This window comes from Ixodes scapularis, unplaced genomic scaffold (assembly GCF_016920785.2).
Source record: "Ixodes scapularis isolate PalLabHiFi unplaced genomic scaffold, ASM1692078v2 PGA_scaffold11__112_contigs__length_91849675, whole genome shotgun sequence".
NCBI classification, from domain to species: domain Eukaryota; kingdom Metazoa; phylum Arthropoda; class Arachnida; order Ixodida; family Ixodidae; genus Ixodes; species Ixodes scapularis.
The window spans coordinates 11,295,125-11,313,851 of record NW_024609837.1 but is presented as its reverse complement, the minus strand read 5'-3'; the positions used below and the strand labels follow the sequence as shown (position 1 = coordinate 11,313,851).

At 48.2% G+C, this 18,727-nt stretch overlaps 1 protein-coding gene, 1 long non-coding RNA gene and 3 other non-coding genes across 5 annotated transcripts; 4 read left to right on the top strand and 1 right to left on the bottom strand.

Moving 5' to 3' along the window:
• Positions 1–1,532: 1,532 nt before the first annotated feature.
• Positions 1,533–3,956, bottom strand: LOC120837875. Its single transcript, XR_005714999.3, has 2 exons — positions 3,785–3,956; positions 1,533–1,844 (listed from the first exon to the last, which is right to left on the bottom strand). It is a non-coding gene; the product is annotated as an uncharacterized LOC120837875 (long non-coding RNA).
• On the top strand, positions 3,944–18,438 carry LOC8043622 (translation elongation factor 2). Its single transcript, XM_029974538.3, has 9 exons — positions 3,944–4,287; positions 6,816–7,030; positions 8,289–8,482; positions 9,772–9,980; positions 10,745–11,092; positions 12,807–13,141; positions 14,385–14,895; positions 15,604–16,129; positions 17,954–18,438. Exons 1-9 carry the CDS (start codon positions 4,285–4,287, stop codon positions 18,145–18,147), a joined length of 2,535 nt encoding a protein of 844 aa, XP_029830398.1. The 5' UTR covers positions 3,944–4,284; the 3' UTR covers positions 18,148–18,438.
• Positions 10,308–10,468, top strand: LOC115315284. The gene has a single exon (XR_003917703.2). It is a non-coding gene; the product is annotated as a small nucleolar RNA SNORA57 (small nucleolar RNA).
• Positions 15,250–15,410, top strand: LOC115315286. Its single transcript, XR_003917705.2, has one exon. It is a non-coding gene; the product is annotated as a small nucleolar RNA SNORA57 (small nucleolar RNA).
• On the top strand, positions 17,610–17,770 carry LOC115315285. Its single transcript, XR_003917704.2, has one exon. It is a non-coding gene; the product is annotated as a small nucleolar RNA SNORA57 (small nucleolar RNA).
• Positions 18,439–18,727: the final 289 nt, after the last annotated feature.

Sequence of the window (18,727 nt, the reverse complement as noted above, 5' to 3'; positions counted from 1 at the left end):
TGGCACTCTGTTTTGTCATCCGTAGCGAACCCACACGATGCCCGGAAATTCCGAATGGCGTGCCACAGGAGTGGGAAGGTAATTATATGGCGGGCGTTATTGAGCAGCTAGACTCACAGCCCTGCTCATGTTCTCATAACAGATTGTTGGGCAGTGGCAGCTTCTGCATTTTCCTTCTGGTGCCAGAGGAAATGTACAGAGTTCATCTGCAAAGAAAAAGATGAAAGAGCAAAATGTAATGCAACCGAAATAACTATACTCGTTTTTGCCTGAACAACCATTAAAAAACTAATTTGGCCCCTTGCAGAGCATGACTAATTTTCCCTTTTATGTAGAGAATTGAGATGTGTAGGTGCATTTAAGGTTACGGTAGGTATACATTATCAAGACATGCACGTTGCAAACACCTGAAGCATCACCCTTCCTCTGACATTCAAAGTTGGTAAGCACGGTGTGTGAACAATGCGCAAAACTTCCTTTTTTCTTGACGTGAAAACGAGAAAAATTTTTTTTTTACGTATATAAAATTGCAAAGCAATAGAGAGAGAAATTACTTTATTGAGGGTCCGATAATAAGCACACAACAGAATAAGTGCTTAACTGGTGAATTATTGTTGCCCATTATTTTGTACTTTTGACATGTTGTGTAATGAAATTATTTAATTCAATAAAGGTTACAATATAGCGAAACTGCCAACATACTAAAACATGCACTTGTACAACTATACATACTATTCCTTGAAATTGAGCATTACATAAGCTAGCGACAGGTCAGCTCCGTGGTGTGTTTTGCACGCGCTGCTGTGAAGCATATATTTAGTTCTACCAGGAGAAGGCATAATTTTTGGACAGGAGTTTTTGGCTAAAGGGTTAACTGCCGATAATTGCAACTTTGAGCACTGGAGGTACCACAATGCGTGAATTATGCTTCCTAGCTCCTGGACGAGTGGCTTCCGAATTGAAGCATTTGCTTACACCTTCCCGAAGTGAGAGTATCGGGTATGGTTCTTATATCGCTTGTTTCACAAAATTAGAATCGCCCGTCACAGACGCAACCTCGTGCTGCTACCCTAAGACGATCAAGATAATGGCTATTTTGATGAGAATTAAAAACGCTACTAACAGTGTGGTGCAAGCTGGCAGCTAATTTAAAGGATTCAGCTGTATAATAGCTGTACGCATCCACCCGTTGGCTGTGGTCATACTGCTGATACATCATATAAGATACTGTATAGCCTGCGTACACTGTCCGAGGTGCGTTTCTTCCTTGTACAACAGTCCTGCCACTGTGGTCATACAAAAACTGCAGGCATATTCGAAGCATACACACGTATGAAGAAAGTGTGCGCCAGGCATGTTTGCGGATAACCCCGTTATTACGTCTACAGCCAACACCGCTTTTGTATGACGTATAAACAGAGTGGTGCGACTCTGGGTTTAGGGATGCTTAATCTCGGTTTTCTGCAAGGATGACAGTCTTCTCAGTCCTCTCGATCTGCAAGGAGAGGAGAGTAAACGACAGAGAAAGAGCGTTAACAATGTAAATTTTTATATTGGGAGCAAGAAAAAAAAAAAGAGCAGACAGTTGTGGTTGAGATGACCTATTTAATTGGACTAGAAAGATGCGCTAGTGTGCCAAGACGTGTCGGCCCTTGAGGATCCGGCGGAATAGCACCCTCTTTCCCCCTGGCGTGGACAGCCGCTTCTTCAAGCCGTGCCTGTGGATCCGCCTGTGCTCGCTTGGCCGTGGGAAGAAGTGTCGCATCAGCCCGCGCACCTGCCGAGATTCCAGTGGCAGAAACCGCTGAAGCAGTTGGCACGGCTGCGCTGCGACTCCGGCATACCTGTATTGTAGTGAATAAGCCTCGTTGGAAAAGCTGTTCACTTAACTTGGGAGGAACTATATTGCACGAGTCAAAGTGGCCATTGGCTGTTTGAAGGGACTGCATAAATAGGTTTCTGAATGCATCCAGCCAAGATTGTGTACAGAGGTGGGCCAGTTGGACGCCTTTCATTAGCAGACGGATGCCATACAGACGGATGCCATACATTCGCGGGCATGCCAGTATTTTATACGCCGCGAGCTTTCGGTTTGCCGTGTTAGTCTTGCACCAAAGAAGTTGTAGATAGAAGAAACCATGAAGTAGAAATTACCGGTAGTACCCAGCAATGGCAATACTTGCAACCTATGTGTAGGTAGGAATTTCGGTTTTTATTTCGAACTCTACTCACTTAAGTTTGTTTGGTTAAATTTGGATACACTTCATGCATGTTCTTCGGCCACCTCTGTACAAAGTCGTTGCTCGATATGTTAAAAAAACCTATTTATGTGGTCCCTTCGAACAGCCAATGATCCTTTTGACTCGTGCTGTAGCTTGTGTATGAGGAACAGCAAGGAGGTCTTACAGCCGTTCCACTTAAAGGGGCCCTGCAATCATATTTAAGCGTCTACTTTTTTTTGCGGTTTCCACGTCTCTTGTGGTTCGGGCAAGCCAGCGGGCACGGAGAGAGTAACTAAATATTGGTGCGTTATATTTTAACCGGACGACGCGGAAACTTCCACCACCGACGAGGGCGACCCGCGGTACCGAAAGCGCGCAAAATGTGACGTATTTGGTCCTGGGCTTACTACCGGTCAGAGCCGCTAAAAGCTTCTTTTTAGTCGAAATACAAAATATAAGTGGTGCAAAACGTTTCAAATGTTTATAAAAGTAGTTTTTCTTCAGTATTTTAGATCAGAAAAGAAACAAATGCAGTTTATAAAGTACGGAAACAAAGAAATGACCCGTCGACATACCCGCCACCAAGCGGTGGAAAAGGCGGCGCATACTAGAAAGGAGTACCGTAGTGGGATCAGGCGCCGACACGGAAAGGTCCCGGATGTACGCGGCGGCGGCGCTGCGGTCGTATGGACAGGAGGATCTGACCGGCTTTGGAGCATTCCGAAGGCCTTCGGCAAGAAGCTTTGTTTTGCGGTTTAGCCGTTTCGCGTTATGGCAGCGCGAAGTGGCTCCCATTCTGAACTGATCTTAACCCCGTGTTTGCTGTCGTTTGTGGCCAATGAAGTGTCATGCCGAATTAGTATTTAATCGCGCAGCAAATGCAATGAGAGCCGCTTTGGCTGCCCGCTGCATACAGCCTATCCAGAACATGCTTCAGTGGCGCCGCCCTCTCGCGCCGTCGACACCGAGTGCGGCAGCCGTGAGCGCTTGCGATGAGCCCACTACCCCTCCTCTAGTTCACGGCCACTCAGGCAACCAAGGACGTCATGAGGGAGGTTATTTTCTGCTTGTTTCTATAATTTTAATTCGCCTATAACTTTTAAAATAAAGCAAATTTCGAGAAAAAAAGCTTCACTAAGTTACTTCGTTCAGTGCGCTCAGGTTCGGTGCAAATTAAAAACCAGTGAAAAAGTCCTTGGAGGGCCCCTTTAAGCGCGCCTAGAGACCGACGAGCAGTTATCGCTTTCCACTCTTCCCCTTCTACTCTGCCCAATGTTGCCTGTTTCCTCCTCCCCCATGATGACGAGGATCTTCTGCCTTGCAGAATCTCGAGTCTGGTCATCGGCCTTTAAGCACGAGCTTTCTACCTTCGATAACACTTAGGCATATGATGAGCTTCGAGCGTGCGTAGCTAAAGCATGACGGAAGGCAACGGCCGCATGTTGGACGCCGGGCACCAGAAAGCGACAACCTGTCGCGAGATGCGATCCGTCCAAAAAACGGAAAGGTCAAGGGCTTTGCTGCACGTGATTCTGAGCTTTATAATGTTACGTTGAGCTTACATGCTGGTGAAACACCGAGTAGCTGTGCCAACGAGAGATCTCAGAGCAGACATTTTCCTAGTGCCAGTCGATAAATGTTTGGGGCGGACTACAAGGCGGGAGGAATCGAAAATTAGCAAGATTTTGTCAAAATTCGCAATGGAAACCACCGAAACCACCATTGCGTGATGTCGATCTTTCTAATCGTTTCGGGCTTCCTTGTTCGGGTTTCAATTTCTCGTCGGGTCCTTTCGGGTGTTTCAGCACCCTTTTTAATTAATAATGCAAATTCAAATGTATATTTTTGTTTTAGTTAAGTACACATTATGCAATAAGAATTTTTTATTATAAGTTCAAATTAATATGTGTGCAACACAAATTGAGGTTAGAACCGTATGTCGTCTGGCAACCCACCTTTAACCTCGCCGCCAGCGTTCCCTTGCAGCGGTCCTTTCCCGAGTATCTGCCATAGGGTGACGACTGAAGTTCATTCCATTGAGAGAAAAGTTTAAAAACTCAAAATGGTAAGTTACATCCTGTTTCAATCCTTATCAATCCTTGTTCTAAATCAGTTACCGCATCTGATGGCACCTTTATTTCGTTTCCATGCCGCCCAGTAATCCGATACAACGTCTCTTCTCTTCGTCCTGATGTGGTCTTGTCCGCCGGCATTATGTCGGTCACTGTAGAAGACGTTTCGCCGATCCATATTCTGTTTCATTTAAAGTCCGCTGTACGCGTTGTAAAATAGTAGTATTCTTGTTCGCTCAAAACAACTAGTCTCGCGATTGAAGTGACGTATTCATTGACATCCAGCTGATGGCGTTATGCCTCTGAACTAAAAAGAAGAAAAAAAAAATGTCATCCATTCTCCGTTCGCTGTAAAGGGCTAGAATGGCGTGACTCATGATGTAACGGGTATTCCATTTTGTTTCGTAATTTATTTGTCGTTAGGATAGGGAAAGCTCGTGCAGCATTTTCACATACATGCAAATGCGGTTACCGTATTGTGGCATCCTCAGCCTTCTATCCAATCAATGGCCGATTGCGACACTTCTGGCAATGGGACATTTTTCTCGGGACGGCCGTATTTTTTCCTCGGTTAAACTGCGACGTTGTAATCAACACTATTTTTTTTTTTCTCTCGAATAGCTGGGTAGCTAGTAGTCTGACATGTAACTAGGTCAAGGTAGTCGCTGCTTGTGGACAGACACGTGGCCGGTTTAGTTTTAACGCAGCGCAAACTGGATTTGACGGATTAGATTTGTACCGAGCTGTTCCTAGTGAATGACGCAAGGACCTTTTCTTTATTTTGTGCGCCAAATGGTCGTGTTGCGTCAGAGCCGGGATGAGAGTGACGAGTTAATTAGGTTACCACCGGTACCGACGTTTGCAGCATAAAATACGCTTTTCCCAGCGGAAATATTTAAGAAAATATGCTTGAAAATAAATTGTGGTTAGTTTCAAAAGATGTATGTTCAGGATATGTGTAAGCACGTCTTTGGGCACAATCTTGTCACCTTTTTCCTAGCGTCAGTGGTTTATGGAACTTGACAATTACAATATTGACGATTTCTTTTAGCTTCACTTGGCTAATATATGACCCAATATGGCTTTTGAAGCCATCTTTCAGTTCAGTCGTGGTAATCTTGTTGCATGCTGTCAGGACGTGTTTAGACCTGCTATGCTGATTGCAGCTAAAGAGCAATGATGAGGTTTGTAAGGAAGAGGAACTGTCTTTCAGGCTTTCTGATGTGTGCTGTACATTTTTGGAGTCTGTTTTTCCGTCAACCTTGTTGATTTTAGAGGGGAATGCCGGGGTATACATGGCTTACACTGATCTCACGTCAGCCGCCATTGCTCTGTACCATGTTCCAGTGCCAATACTTCCTGCAGCATACATTTGGCACCTAGAATCTGTTTTTCTCCGCAAGGCATGTCAAGAGCAACAAATTTTATTTTGCGAAATGTATGCTGCAGAAGGTATGGGCACAGGAGCAATGGCGGCTGGTATGGTACAGTGCTACTCACACTTGTTTATAACGCGCGAGCTTGCGGCTTTCTCCGGGGAGCGCTAGACTGGTGGCATTCACGGAAGCTAAGCTAGTCACGTGGCGCAGCATTGAAAGGTCCGCTGGGGGGGGTGTCCTGCCCACCCTATCAGCTGGCGGCGAACTCGGAAGGCTGCTCGCACACTTTTTACAAACATCATTGCTCGAACAATAAACAAACTAAACCATGGAAACGTATCAGTGATGTCGTCATCAACAATTGGAATTAGAAAAAGAAAAGACCCCATGCGGAAAAAAGAACACTGTTGATATGCTCACAACAGCACGCAAGCGATAAACGGTCAGATAAGCGAGCGTGAAGCATGCTGCGAGCAGCCTTCCGTGTTAGTCGCCAGCTGATAGAGTGGGCAGGACACCCCTCGAGCGGGCCGTTCCATGTTGCGCCACGTGACTAGCCTAGTTTCCGCAAATGCCGCTAGTCTAGCGCCCCCCGAAGAAAGCTGCACGCTCGTGCGTTATAGACAAGTGTGATCAGCACTGTACCATCAGGCGTCGCATGCAAGACACGTATAACTACCGACATAATCAACGGGGTTCTAATTCATTACAGCTTGTCTTTGGCATCTGGTTGTCACCTGGGGGCATGTCCCTCTGCCATGGAATTTACGAAATGTTTTTTTTTTTATTTTCAAGTCTGTTAGCGGGTAATGCCAGAGTAAAGCTGCCTGTAGGACCTAGAGATCCCGTGTCCAAGACATGCCAACTTAACCGTGGCTCTGTACCATAATTTTCTGGGAATGAGTCCCCCCTTTGTATGCGTCATTATGATGTTTTGATGACTGTCAAGTCTTTATGAGCTGTGAACGCCAGGGTATAACAGGCGAGATTCCACATCCAAGACATAACGGCTTAGCTGTGGCCTGTTGCCATGCGGCTATCTTGTGGGTCATGTTCAGATTACTGAGATGGTAGGTAGTGTGAACAGCCAAGGACACTTCTACAAGTTTGTCGTGACATACTTGTGTGGCGGCCATTCGCAGGTGAACTTCACGGTGGACGAGATCCGTGGGCTGATGAACAAGAAGAAGAATATCCGGAACATGTCCGTGATAGCCCACGTGGATCATGGCAAATCGACTCTTACGGATTCTCTCGTGTCCAAGGCCGGCATCATTGCCGCCGCCAAGGCCGGGGAGATGAGATTTACGGACACTCGCAAGGATGAGCAGGAACGCTGCATCACCATCAAGTCCACGTGAGTGGGGTCTCTTTTTTTTTGCGGCGACGCTAGATGAGGTTTTTGGTGGGTATCTCAGTTCTCTCTTGCGGTGTGGCACTGGGGTACTCTGTTACACTTTATAGTGGAGGCCCAGCTAATCCATTTTTGTTGTGGACGTATCACGGGACTATGTACCCATCCTGGAAATCGCGTGACACTTGGACGATAGTGGATTGGCTTCGACGGCTTTTCGGGTCCTTGGTGGCTCTGTGGTGCTAGCAGATTTCTCTGCTGGGTTTCATGGTTGTTGACAGAGAACGTAAGGCCGTGCAGGGTTTGCACGGACCCTTGAAAGCATCCAGCCCTTAAAATTTCACACTGGAATTTCCAATTTTTTTTGTAAAGGGGCCTTTTTTTTTTTTTTTTTTTGCAATTGAGAAATATTTTTGCAATAAAATATAATTATTTTTTGAGTGTTTACGTTAGCATAAATTTAAAAATTTCATCGAGAAAGTTTTTTATATGGCACATTTAGCGGATGTCCGTTAAGCACCTGGTCACAAAGGCAGCATCCCGGCGGTTCTAAATTCGGTCTCTCCCGTCTGCCATTTTCCAATCTTGCCCCTCGTTAGCCTTGTTCTCTCGCATACTGTTTACTAGTTAGTCCTAGTTTGCGTCTGTGTTATGCTACACAAGTTGTGTGCAGTGTAACGGGAGGTACAACTTTTGGCGCTCGTAGCTGGGTCACGACAACTACAGGCACCGACGTCACCTACATTGTGAGGTCAAACAGTCATGAGGAAAACGAGGATGCAACAACTTCTAAACATCAACCCGCAAGCCAAGGAAAAGCTGCAGGAGCTCTACTGACCCCTTTACTAGCACCCCTTTGGCTAATGCTCCTTTTCATAGGTATCATGCATTAAAGTTGTAAATTTACTAGACAGGGTAGGGGGGTCCTTGAAAATATTTTAACAGGCCCTTAAGAGTCCTTGCAAACCCTCAAATTTTCTTTGAAGCCCGTAGGAACCCTCGCCATGTCCTTTAAAGGCCCATCCTCGGCGCTTGCTCCGGGCCTTCTGTCACGCAGCGTCGTCGAAGGTGTGAAGCTCGCGCTGGGAGTGGGACGGCCGAAGCTCCTCCCCTTTCGTTCTCACCTTGTCAGCGACTATGGAGGAATCTTTTGATCGGTTTTACAGATTTCTCTCTGGTGTAGCAATGCTAGATAGATTTTATGACCCTCTCTCTGCGATGTAGCAGGGTGATATACGCTGCGCTTCTCTCCATCGCACAGGGCGGTGTCCATGTACTTTGAGCTGTCGGACAAGGACCTTGTGTTCATCAAGGAGGCCGACCAGCGGGAGAAGACTGAGAAGGGCTTCCTCATCAACCTGATCGACTCCCCCGGCCACGTGGACTTCTCCTCCGAGGTGACGGCCGCCCTCAGGGTCACGGACGGAGCCCTCGTCGTGGTGGACTGCGTCAGTGGTACGTGTGCCACATTTCTTGTTTGAGTTCGAGGGATGTAAATGCCCTCAGTTTACCTCGTGTGTTCTGGATTACCTGAGAATCTGTCGTGTTGGACTTCAAAGTTCAGGGAATATGAATGCCCCCTGTATTTTGCCTCGTGACTTCCAGCCGATTTCCACCTGATGTGCCAAGCATAAACCAGTGCATGTTGTGTTTTGTTTTTAGCCTTCTTGAAGGGGGAACACTGGCTAGAGATTCAATTTCTGAACTGCTCTATTGATCGGAATGAAATTTGCAGGGGAGGTTTAACATCAGATGTAGGTGTACTGTGCAAACTTTCAGCTCTCCAGGACAATTTTACATGCCTGCATAAGATGTGTCACACTTTGTTAGGAAACCTGATATGCAGATGAAGCTAAGCATCGTTTTGACTTGAATATAAGGGGGGGGGGGGGGGGAGTAATATGGGACTTTAGGCTGTCTAGTCTTTTTTTTTTAACTCAAATGTAAATATTTCAGGAAGAGTTATTACCTCAAAATATGAGATACATATCTGGCCTATGTATAGTTTTGAAAACATTGCTTTTTTCTCAATGAGGACTTCAACTTAAAAGAAAGTGAAGTAGGTAGTCAGATTCTCCAATAAATTTCAGTTCAGAAACAGCTTGATTTTGGTATCGGAATACTTTAACCTTCAAACGAAAGATTCCTTCGTATGAAATTTGCAGCAAAAAGTGGAACTGAAAAACATCCATTCAAACATTGAACTTCTTTACTTTGTTACTGCCTCACAATGCATTGAAAATATTTTATATCAATATAGCTATTTGGCATATGGTTATGAAATTTGGTTCAAGTGTGTATAATGAATTTTTAAAACTGAAAACCTCGAAATTGAAAATTGACATTTTTCATAAAATTTAAAATGTAGGCCCATGTCCCCCCTTAACAGCAATTACGTGACTGCGTGACAAGTTTATGTATGGCAGTAGAAACATTGCCTAAATGTGACCAGTGATTTTTTTCATTTTGCGAATGTCAGAATTGAACGGAGCACATTTCAGCGTCTGCCACTCTCTGTTCCTATGTTTAAAAGTGTTTGGGAGGCCAGCTACACTCACCATCGTTGTTTCCCAGGAACTGTTATATAAGTTGTGCAAACAAGTAACATGCCTGATGGGCCAGCCAGACTGACCATAAGAGTTTCTTTGCTACTTACCGAGCATTTCATGGCAGCGGCTCTATATGTTTGCCGAACGACTGCATTGTTTTTCTCTTCTGACTGAGCTGCTGCTGCTTCTCGGCAGGTGTGTGTGTGCAGACGGAGACTGTGCTGCGTCAGGCGATTGCCGAGCGCATCAAGCCCGTGCTGTTCATGAACAAGATGGACTTGGCCCTGCTCACCCTTCAGCTGGAGCCCGAGGACCTCTACCAGACCTTCCAGCGGACGGTGGAGAACACCAACGTCATCATTGCCACCTACGGCGACGAGACCGGCCCCATGGGAGACATCAAGGTTTGCGCTCGTTCAGACTATATCTTAATTTGTCCAGAAAATTGTGAGAGAGGAAGGCCATTAAAGTGAAGTGATGGTGCTACGAGGATCGGATTATAGCAAGGATGCCGTTTCTCGGAAGAGGTCTGGCCCTGTCGTTGTTGCGTCTGTAGATGTTGGTTTTTCGTTTTGGTGTGCTGAGCAAGAAGCCATCAATTGAAAGGTATTTTTATTTCCTTTGGTGGGATTTAGCTGTAGTTGCAGTTTATTTATGTATGTGGGCGTTTATTCTGACGATTGGTTTCCTTCGAGCTTGAATTAGTCGAGCGTATGTGAAGTGTGGTGCCCCCTCTGCCTTGGCGGCCCTCCCCTTGCTCTGTGGGGAGGGATCGAATGCTTGCAGAGGAACATGAAAGGACGCTTTTTTGGGCCCCAATGCCTTCGGTGCCCGTCCCACGCCCTCCTTGGGGATACCAGGGCGGGTCCCATCCTCGAGGGGCCCCACAAAGTTGACTGCTTGTCTCGACTGCCTGCTGGCATGTTTCTGGGCTGTTTCACAGCTATGTCTGTTATGGGCTCTTCCCACGACTGGAGATGATGTTCGTCTTTGATGTAGTAGTGGTTCTCATTGTCGATGTTGTAGTTGGCATAGCTGGGTGTCTTTTGTTGATGTTGCCAAGTCGGTTGCATGGTAACGGAGCGATGGCTGTTGCATTCACTCGAGAGTGTCGATCCGGTGTTGCGGAGAGTATGTGTCTGACGCCGTCTGCACATGCCCCACGCAGGTGGAGCCGTCCAAGGGGAACGTGGGCTTTGGCTCCGGCCTGCACGGCTGGGCCTTCACCCTGAAGCAGTTTGCCGAGATCTACTCGGAGAAGTTCAAGATTGATGTGGAGAAGCTGATGGTCCGGATGTGGGGGGAGAACTTCTACAACCCAACGAGCAAGAAGTGGGCCAAGAAGCCCGACCAGGGCTACAAGCGGGCCTTTACCATGTTCATCCTGGACCCCATCTACAAGATCTTCGACGCCATCATGAACTACAAGAAGGAGGAGACCAGCCGGCTCCTCGAGAAGCTCAACATTGTGCTCAAGGGGGACGACAAGGACAAGGACGGCAAGAACCTTCTCAAGGTGGGTGGGGGGGGGGGGGGGGGGAGGAGAAATTGAGTGCTTGTATTCCTGCTTTTTGCGGGGATTGGCTTAGAGACCCAGTCCTGTGGGGAGGGGGGGGGGGGGGGGGGGGGAAAGTGAGTGCTTGTTTTCTACCCAGTTCAAGGCTATTCTGTAGGTCGGCCTCTAAGGCCCGGCCACACTCTTCGGGAGGGAACACTCCGGTGCCATCTATGACCCTGGAACTGACTAGAACGAAGGTTTTGCAGTATTTGCGAGATGAAATGTTAGCACTATTTGTAAGGTCGTTTATAAATGCCGGATGTTCCACGACCACCCGACAGACTGCCGGCGCATTCTCTCGTCAGTGGCACTTTTAAGAGATTTTAAAGGAGCGCTGAAGTCTATACTGAAATCGTCCTTTTGTGGTGACAGCTCAGTCTAGACGCTTTAAGCATTCCCAAACCCGAAATCAAAATCATGTGTAGCCTGTTCCCTCGTTAAGTCTGTTCAAAGATCGGGACACACCCTTTTTGGGAAGAAATTTCTTGAGTGCGAAGTCGTCGACAAAGAGCGCTTGTCGGCGAGGGCTTCGCTCTCCGAGAAAAAGAGGGGTCTTATCCAAATGTGTACCTATCGGACTCTCTTCGAAACGAGTTATAATAAAATTATTTGGAATTTCTGTGTATTGTAGGGCTTTCATTGGTCCACACATTGTAGTCTGCAAGAAAATTTTCTATTGCCCCGAGATGAATATGTGCTTTTGTAATATAGGACTTGGTATATGTAGGGAACTAACACATTTTGAACAATATAAGATCAAAAATGACCTTTTTGGAAAATGACTTCAGTGCCCCTTTAAGGGACGCTTTGATCGGCAGTCACAAGTTCAGTGAAATAGCCCTTACTTTCTTTGGTATCGGGGTACCACTGGAGTTCACGCTTGCTTTCTGATTTGTCCTGCAGTCTCATTAGCTGGGGCGACCGTAGATCACCAAGTCGTAGTGGTAGAGTTTCTACGTTGCCTGCCAGGAGCCGGCGTGGGGCACGTGTCGTGGCTGAATGCTGGGCCAATGCCGACTTGGCGCCGGTGCCCAGTCTGTGCCCCTCGCCGGCCTCTGAAAGCTGCGTAGAAAATACGGCCTTGGGGGTTTGACCGTAGTTCTTTGAAATTTAAGAGGTGCCATTGGAAACTGTGGAAGCGTGTACTTAGGCTGGTCGATACTGCGTGCCCTTGGGTACATCGTTGCTCCCACCGTCTTTTATTGTAACAGTCTGTGTATTCGTCAAATGACCCGCAAAGCTCGTGGGTCATTTGGTGCACGTGAGTGTCTTTGCTTGTCCTCTGGTAACGAGAAGGTCTCCTCCTTGTTTTTCGGTGGGGGAGGGCTTGTAGAGCCAGAGGTACAGAAAAGCACTACCGCCAATTGGTGGCCCTCACAAACAGTTCCTGCCCGTCTCTGGGCAGGCTCTGCCCGCGCGGGCCTACAGGCAAACTTGCCCCTTTGTTGCCTCGCAGCTGATGCCACCGTGCAGAGCGGGGCTACAATCGCTCTACCGTTGTGCACCTTAAAATACCTGCGCAGCCAAAACACTGCAAAAGGCTACGAGCACGTGTTGGAGGCCGAGCTTCTCGGTGAACTGCGGCACCATGACGTCTCGTCACTCGACGGGCTAGGGTTTCTCTTTGGAAGACTTCCGTTCTCAGCGATTGGTCTCTGTGCACGTCACGCAGGTGGTGATGCGCACCTGGCTGCCGGCGGGTGACGCCCTGTTCGAGATGATCACGATCCACCTGCCGTCGCCGGTGACGGCCCAGAAGTACCGCATGGAGATCCTGTACGAGGGGCCCCTGGACGATGAGGCGGCAGTGGCGGTCAAGTCGTGCGACCCAGAGGGACCCCTGATGATGTATGTGTCCAAGATGGTGCCCACGACGGACAAGGGGCGCTTCTACGCCTTCGGCCGAGTCTTCTCCGGGGTGTGTGCCTCGGGCCAGAAGGTGCGCATCATGGGCCCCAACTACACGCCGGGCAAGAAGGAGGACTTGGCCGAGAAGGCCATCCAGAGGTGGGTTCCCCCTGTCCTACGACGACGGATCGAACGCCTTTTTCAACACTAGGTGGCAGAATCAATCGGAACAGATTAGATGTTTGGGCAGCAAGGGGGCTGCTGATCTTGTTCTCGTGACAATGTTGACCCTTTCTGAAATTTGGTGCTGGGAAAGAAAAAAGCTGGTTGTGTAGTTGTTGATGGAAAGAATGGCAGGGCATGCCTTTCCACGCCCTCTGCCGTGCTGTGGCTGCACGCTTGAGGCGTGGAGACGTCGAAAGTAGGAAACTTGTTGGGGGTGGGGCAACAGAAGCCCCTGCCTGTCATTCTCACCTTGTAAGTGAATATAGTCGCTAATGATAACAGAATCACGAGTGCTGACTGACGACTGAAATTTATTGCAAAATGAAGCCCAGCAACGACAGAAAATTGATGGTTTTGCTGATAGAAAAATTATTGCTTAGCGTTTAACTGTTTTAGTAGTAATACGGCAGTTAAGCGTGAAGTGGCTCGTGAGCGCAGGTCATGGTTGCACCCTCTGCCGCGTCCATACCTGCCCATTCAGAAAGTAAGGGTGGGTGTTTTGCAAGCAGAGGGACATAACGTTGGTGGGTTAATAGCAGGGTCTGCTACTTGGCCGGCTCTGAGCATTGCCCATCCACAACGGAACCTTTCTGGGCCTGTGGGTGTTATGTGCATAGGGCTATCCTGGGACTTGTTTTGTGCGAGCTTTAGATGTTAAAACACCGAATTCGTTGTGTGAACAGGGATGTTATATGAACTGTTTACAGGTGACATTTCAAAATTAAAAATTTATGATGTGAATGCTTTTTTTCTATACGATTGTTGGACTTTGTGCTAATTGTTGAGTCTTTATGGTTAACAAGTGCATACCTTGGTTTTTGCAGCTGTATGTTTGATGTTTGGATTCAAGTCTGGAGTGTAAAGAAAGTATTATGACATAACTAGTTGTCTTAATATATATATATATATATAAACTAGGAATAAATTATTTTTTTGATACCTCACTCCATAGTCTGATACCCTATCCTCTGGGCTAGCAAAGTGGCTTTCATTAGCACGGTTCTGGTTAATATAAATGTACTCTCTTCATTGCCCAAATAATTAGAGGAGCTTAAAACATGCTCCAAATTCATCCATAGAATTCAGATGCAGATAACTTTATTGATTACTGCGAATAGACAGTTTGATTTCTTTCAATAATCCCTTTGCTCATGAGCTTTGTGGGATGTCCGTTCAGGACGGTGCTGATGATGGGGCGCTACGTGGAGCCCATTGAGGACGTGCCGTGCGGCAACATCTGCGGCCTGGTGGGAGTGGACCAGTTCCTGGTGAAGACGGGCACCATCAGCACCTTCAAGGACGCCCACAACATGCGGGTGATGAAGTTCTCCGTCAGCCCCGTAGTGCGGGTGGCTGTGGAACCCATGAATGCCTCTGACCTGCCCAAGCTGGTGGAGGGCCTGAAGCGCCTGGCCAAGTCGGACCCCATGGTGCAGTGCATCATCGAGGAGTCTGGCGAGCACATTGTGGCCGGTGCCGGAGAGCTCCACCTGGAGATTTGTCTGAAGGACCTGGAGGAGGACCACGCCGGAGTGCCGCTCAAGAAGACTGACCCCGTGGTCTCGTACCGGGAGTCTGTGCAGGACGAGTCATCAATCATGTGCCTGTCCAAGTCGCCCAACAAGCACAACCGTCTCTTCATGAAGGCGGCGCCCCTGCCAGACGGTCTGGCCGAGGACATCGACAAGGTACCGTTGGTTGGCCCTGCCCTCTTTAATAAACGGTTTTCTAGATTTCATTGTTTCCTATCTGTGATCAGCCCATTCTTTGTTTCTTAGACTGCAATTTGTGGCAGCTGTGCCTGTGCACAGCTGCCTTAAAGCATTGATAGCACTTGTCTGGTTTGTTCTTGGTAGACCCTCTTTATCGAAATGCACGTCATCTAGTAGCTCACATCCAATTTCATGCTTTCTTGCTCAAGAAACGGCGACCGCCAGTGTTTCAGGGGTTTATAAAAGGGTCTGTTGCGTAGGTGCTTAGTCAAGCTCGCACGAGTTGCGTTTGGTTTGCATGTATGTTTGGGGATACGGTATGTGGTGTTCCCTCTGCCTTGGCGGCCCTCCCCTTGCTCTGTGGGGAGGGATCGAATGCTTGCAGAGGAACATGAAAGGACGCTTTTTTGGGCCCCAATGCCTTCGGTGCCCGTCCCACGCCCCCCTTGGGGATACCAGGGCGGGTCCCATCCTCGAGGAGCCCCACAATACCCTCCGGAGACAAGAATTACTTTTTTTGCTAGGTCTTTTAGTTTGTGTATAGCACTCAATTTCTCGGGTATCCTTGGGTTGAAGCATACGCGAGAAACTATGTAGTGCAGTGGAAGGGTTTTGCGCGTTCAAAACGATTGCTGGAACCTGCGAATGGGACACGTTGTTGACACCACCTTCGCTGTACCACAGGGCCAGGTGAACCCCCGCGACGACTTCAAGGCTCGCGCCCGCTACCTGTCGGACAAGTACGAGTGGGACGCCACAGAGGCCCGTAAGATCTGGGGCTTCGGCCCTGAGGGCACTGGCCCCAACCTGCTGGTGGACGTGACCAAGGGTGTCCAGTACCTGAACGAGATCAAGGACTCAGTGGTGGCGGGCTTCCAGTGGGCCACCAAGGAGTCGGTGCTGTGCGAGGAGAACATGCGGGGCGTGCGCTTCAACATTCACGACGTGACCCTGCACGCCGACGCCATCCACCGTGGCGGCGGCCAGATCATCCCGACGGCCAGGCGCTGCCTGTACGCCTGCATGCTGACTGCCTCGCCCAGGCTCATGGAGCCAGTCTACCTGGTGGAGATCCAGTGCCCCGAGAACGCCGTGGGAGGCATCTACGGGGTGCTCAACAGGCGCAGGGGACACGTCTTCGAGGAGTCGCAAGTGACCGGCACGCCCATGTTCGTGGTCAAGGCCTACCTGCCCGTCAACGAGTCGTTCGGTGCGTTGGCTTCTCAGTTTTTGTTGCTTCTGTCGACTTGGCTCAATCTCACTAAGCTTGGCCCAGATCATTTGCACCAGTTTGAGTGTTCGAGTTCATGAAATATAATTAGGGTGTGTATTTTCCGGTTTTAACCGAAAAACACCGATAAACATCCGTCGGTGACGAAAATACAAAATCGGTTAAAACCGAAAAAGACCGGTGGTTGGATATTTTCGTCCTGGTTAAAACCGAAAAACACCGGTCGAAAAACACCGACCTAGCGAAACCCTTTCCCCGTAGAGGTTCGTCAAACGTGTTATCTCGTGGATCCAGTGTCTATACATGGCTTGCACGTGGTGTCAGTCCGCCCTCCTTTCTGTGGGTCAAAAGCGTCTAGTTAACGCAGTGGAAGCTAAGCTTTCACACGCCTTTCCCCCATTGTGTCTCCCATGGCCCCCTTTTGTGGAAAAATTAACGCAGTGGAGGGTACGCTCTCACGTGCCCTTTCCCCATTGTGTTTGGCCAAGTGATGTCGGTGCAAGCCATGTATTCAGAGGTTGCTCTGGTTCCTGGAAGACACTGCCAACATCCGTGTCGTACAGGGCTACTGACTTTTGAGAACTGAGATGCGTTCATTGTTATCCGTTTAGTTTCCATGGGCTTTTGGCGAAACGGAAAAAAGGTTTTGTTGGCGTGGGGGTTTTCATCATTCATCATGGAGGAATCGTCGTTCTGGTTCCACGTGCAAATTGTTAATCCGTGCATAAAAGTGGAGCTGCCAGAGGGATTTGTGCCCTATGAAAGTATCTATCGGCTGGTCCTCCGAGACGAGCGCAAGCTGAGTGACCTAAAATCAGGGTTTCTTTGTTACCGCCAGTAGGCTGTGACTAGCACCGTTGATCCAGTGTTATTTTGGAAACTTTATTTACCTGACTGGCCACTACTGTCCCAAGCCTCGCTAGACATTTTGGGATTTCCTGTGTCCAGCGCAAATGTGGAACGTGCTTTTTCAAAATTGCGGGTTGTGAACCGCAAGGAACGTGCTGCCATGACGGATGCAAGCCTCTCGAAGTATGCTTGCATCTACTATAATAACCAAGCGTGAGAAATAGATGCTTCCTCGACAATAAGTGTATAAAATATGTGAATAAAATTGGAACTCTCTGTCCGTGATCAATCGCATTTTTTTTCCACCGATAATCACAGATTTTAGCCTTGTCGTGAGACGTTCCACCGAAATACACCGGTGTTTCGAAAATAAATAAACACCGAAAAACATCCGCCGATTTTTCCCACAAATAAACACCGGAAAGTACACACCCTAAATATAATTGAGGCGTGTGGGCTGAAAACTCGCTGAGCAAGTTCATTTTCTTCATTGAAGCCATTAGACTTTTTTAGTGCCAATTGCTTTATTTGGGTAAGGTAACATAGTTTGCTCGTGCGGCTTTTGGTTTCTGGGGTTTGTTTGAAGATGTGGTACTTGTGCAAGGTTTTCCCTCTGCCTTGGCGGCCCTCCCCTTGCTCTGTGGGGAGGGATCGAATGCTTGCAGAGGAACATAAAAGGACGCTTATTTGGGCCCCAATGCCTTCGGTGCCCGTCCGACGCCCCCCTTGGGGATACCAGGGCGGGTCCCATCCTCGAGGGGCCCTACAAAACTCCAGAGATAGGTTCCAGCCATTGTAGTCAGGCAACCTGTAGCTTGCACAGGGTCATGGACGTTTTCTTGTAAGATTTGTAATGTGAGCGTTTACAAGAGTTTGTTTTAGTAGCAATGCCTTCGTATCGCAGGCTCAGCAGACTGTCTGACTGTGCCTTTTCCATTTGTCTTGCTGTTGCAGGTTTCACGGCTGACTTGCGTTCCAACACTGGAGGCCAGGCCTTCCCGCAGTGCGTGTTTGACCACTGGCAGATCCTGCCCGGTGACCCCCTGGACACCAAGACCAGGCCCCACACTGTCGTCATGGAGACGCGCAAGCGCAAGGGGCTCAAGGACTCCCTCCCAGACCTGGACCAGTACTTCGACAAGTTATAATCGCTGGCCCTGCCTACACACCACTCTCCTCACTGCAGCAAGCCATTGGCCGCCCAGCTCGTTCCCCCCGCTCCTCTACCCAGACCTTTTTTTTTTTTTTTCTTGTAAAGGTTGAGTTGCCAAGGAGGCCATGTTGTAAAGAAAGTACCCACGGCTCCTTTGTCCACTGCAACTTGGGGGATATTCCTTGTTTTTATTATATTCTTGCCTCGTGATGAAAAGGAAGTGTTGAGGTTGGGACGTACGACAGAGCTGTTCCACAAATAAAAGGACGGAATTGTGGAATTTGAAGTGGTCTTTGTCTGCCTTCTTTGGGGACTAGTTTACACATTTTGGTGGCCTTCACTGAACGGCATATGTTGGAGGGCTTTCCACTTGCGAAATGATCAGTGAGAAAATTGGTTTTCTAAGCATGTAGCAGGTATTACGTCATAGATGGTAATACAAGATGTGCACTTTCAGGTGAGTAGTGGCATTAATGAAAAACAAGTAAACGAAACGGTCGTCAGTGTTTGTTTTACTTTGTTTTTGCACGCGGTAGCGTGCCCTCTGGCGGCAGTTTCTCACCGCCGTCTTGGTT

Excerpts from the sequence above, each read along its gene's own strand:
- LOC8043622 (XM_029974538.3), top strand. Across the intron at positions 8,483-9,771 it reads CGTGGTGGACTGCGTCAGTG|GTGTGTGTGTGCAGACGGAG; the intron begins GTACGTGTGCCA and ends GCTTCTCGGCAG. Across the intron at positions 16,130-17,953 it reads GCCCGTCAACGAGTCGTTCG|GTTTCACGGCTGACTTGCGT; the intron begins GTGCGTTGGCTT and ends TTGCTGTTGCAG.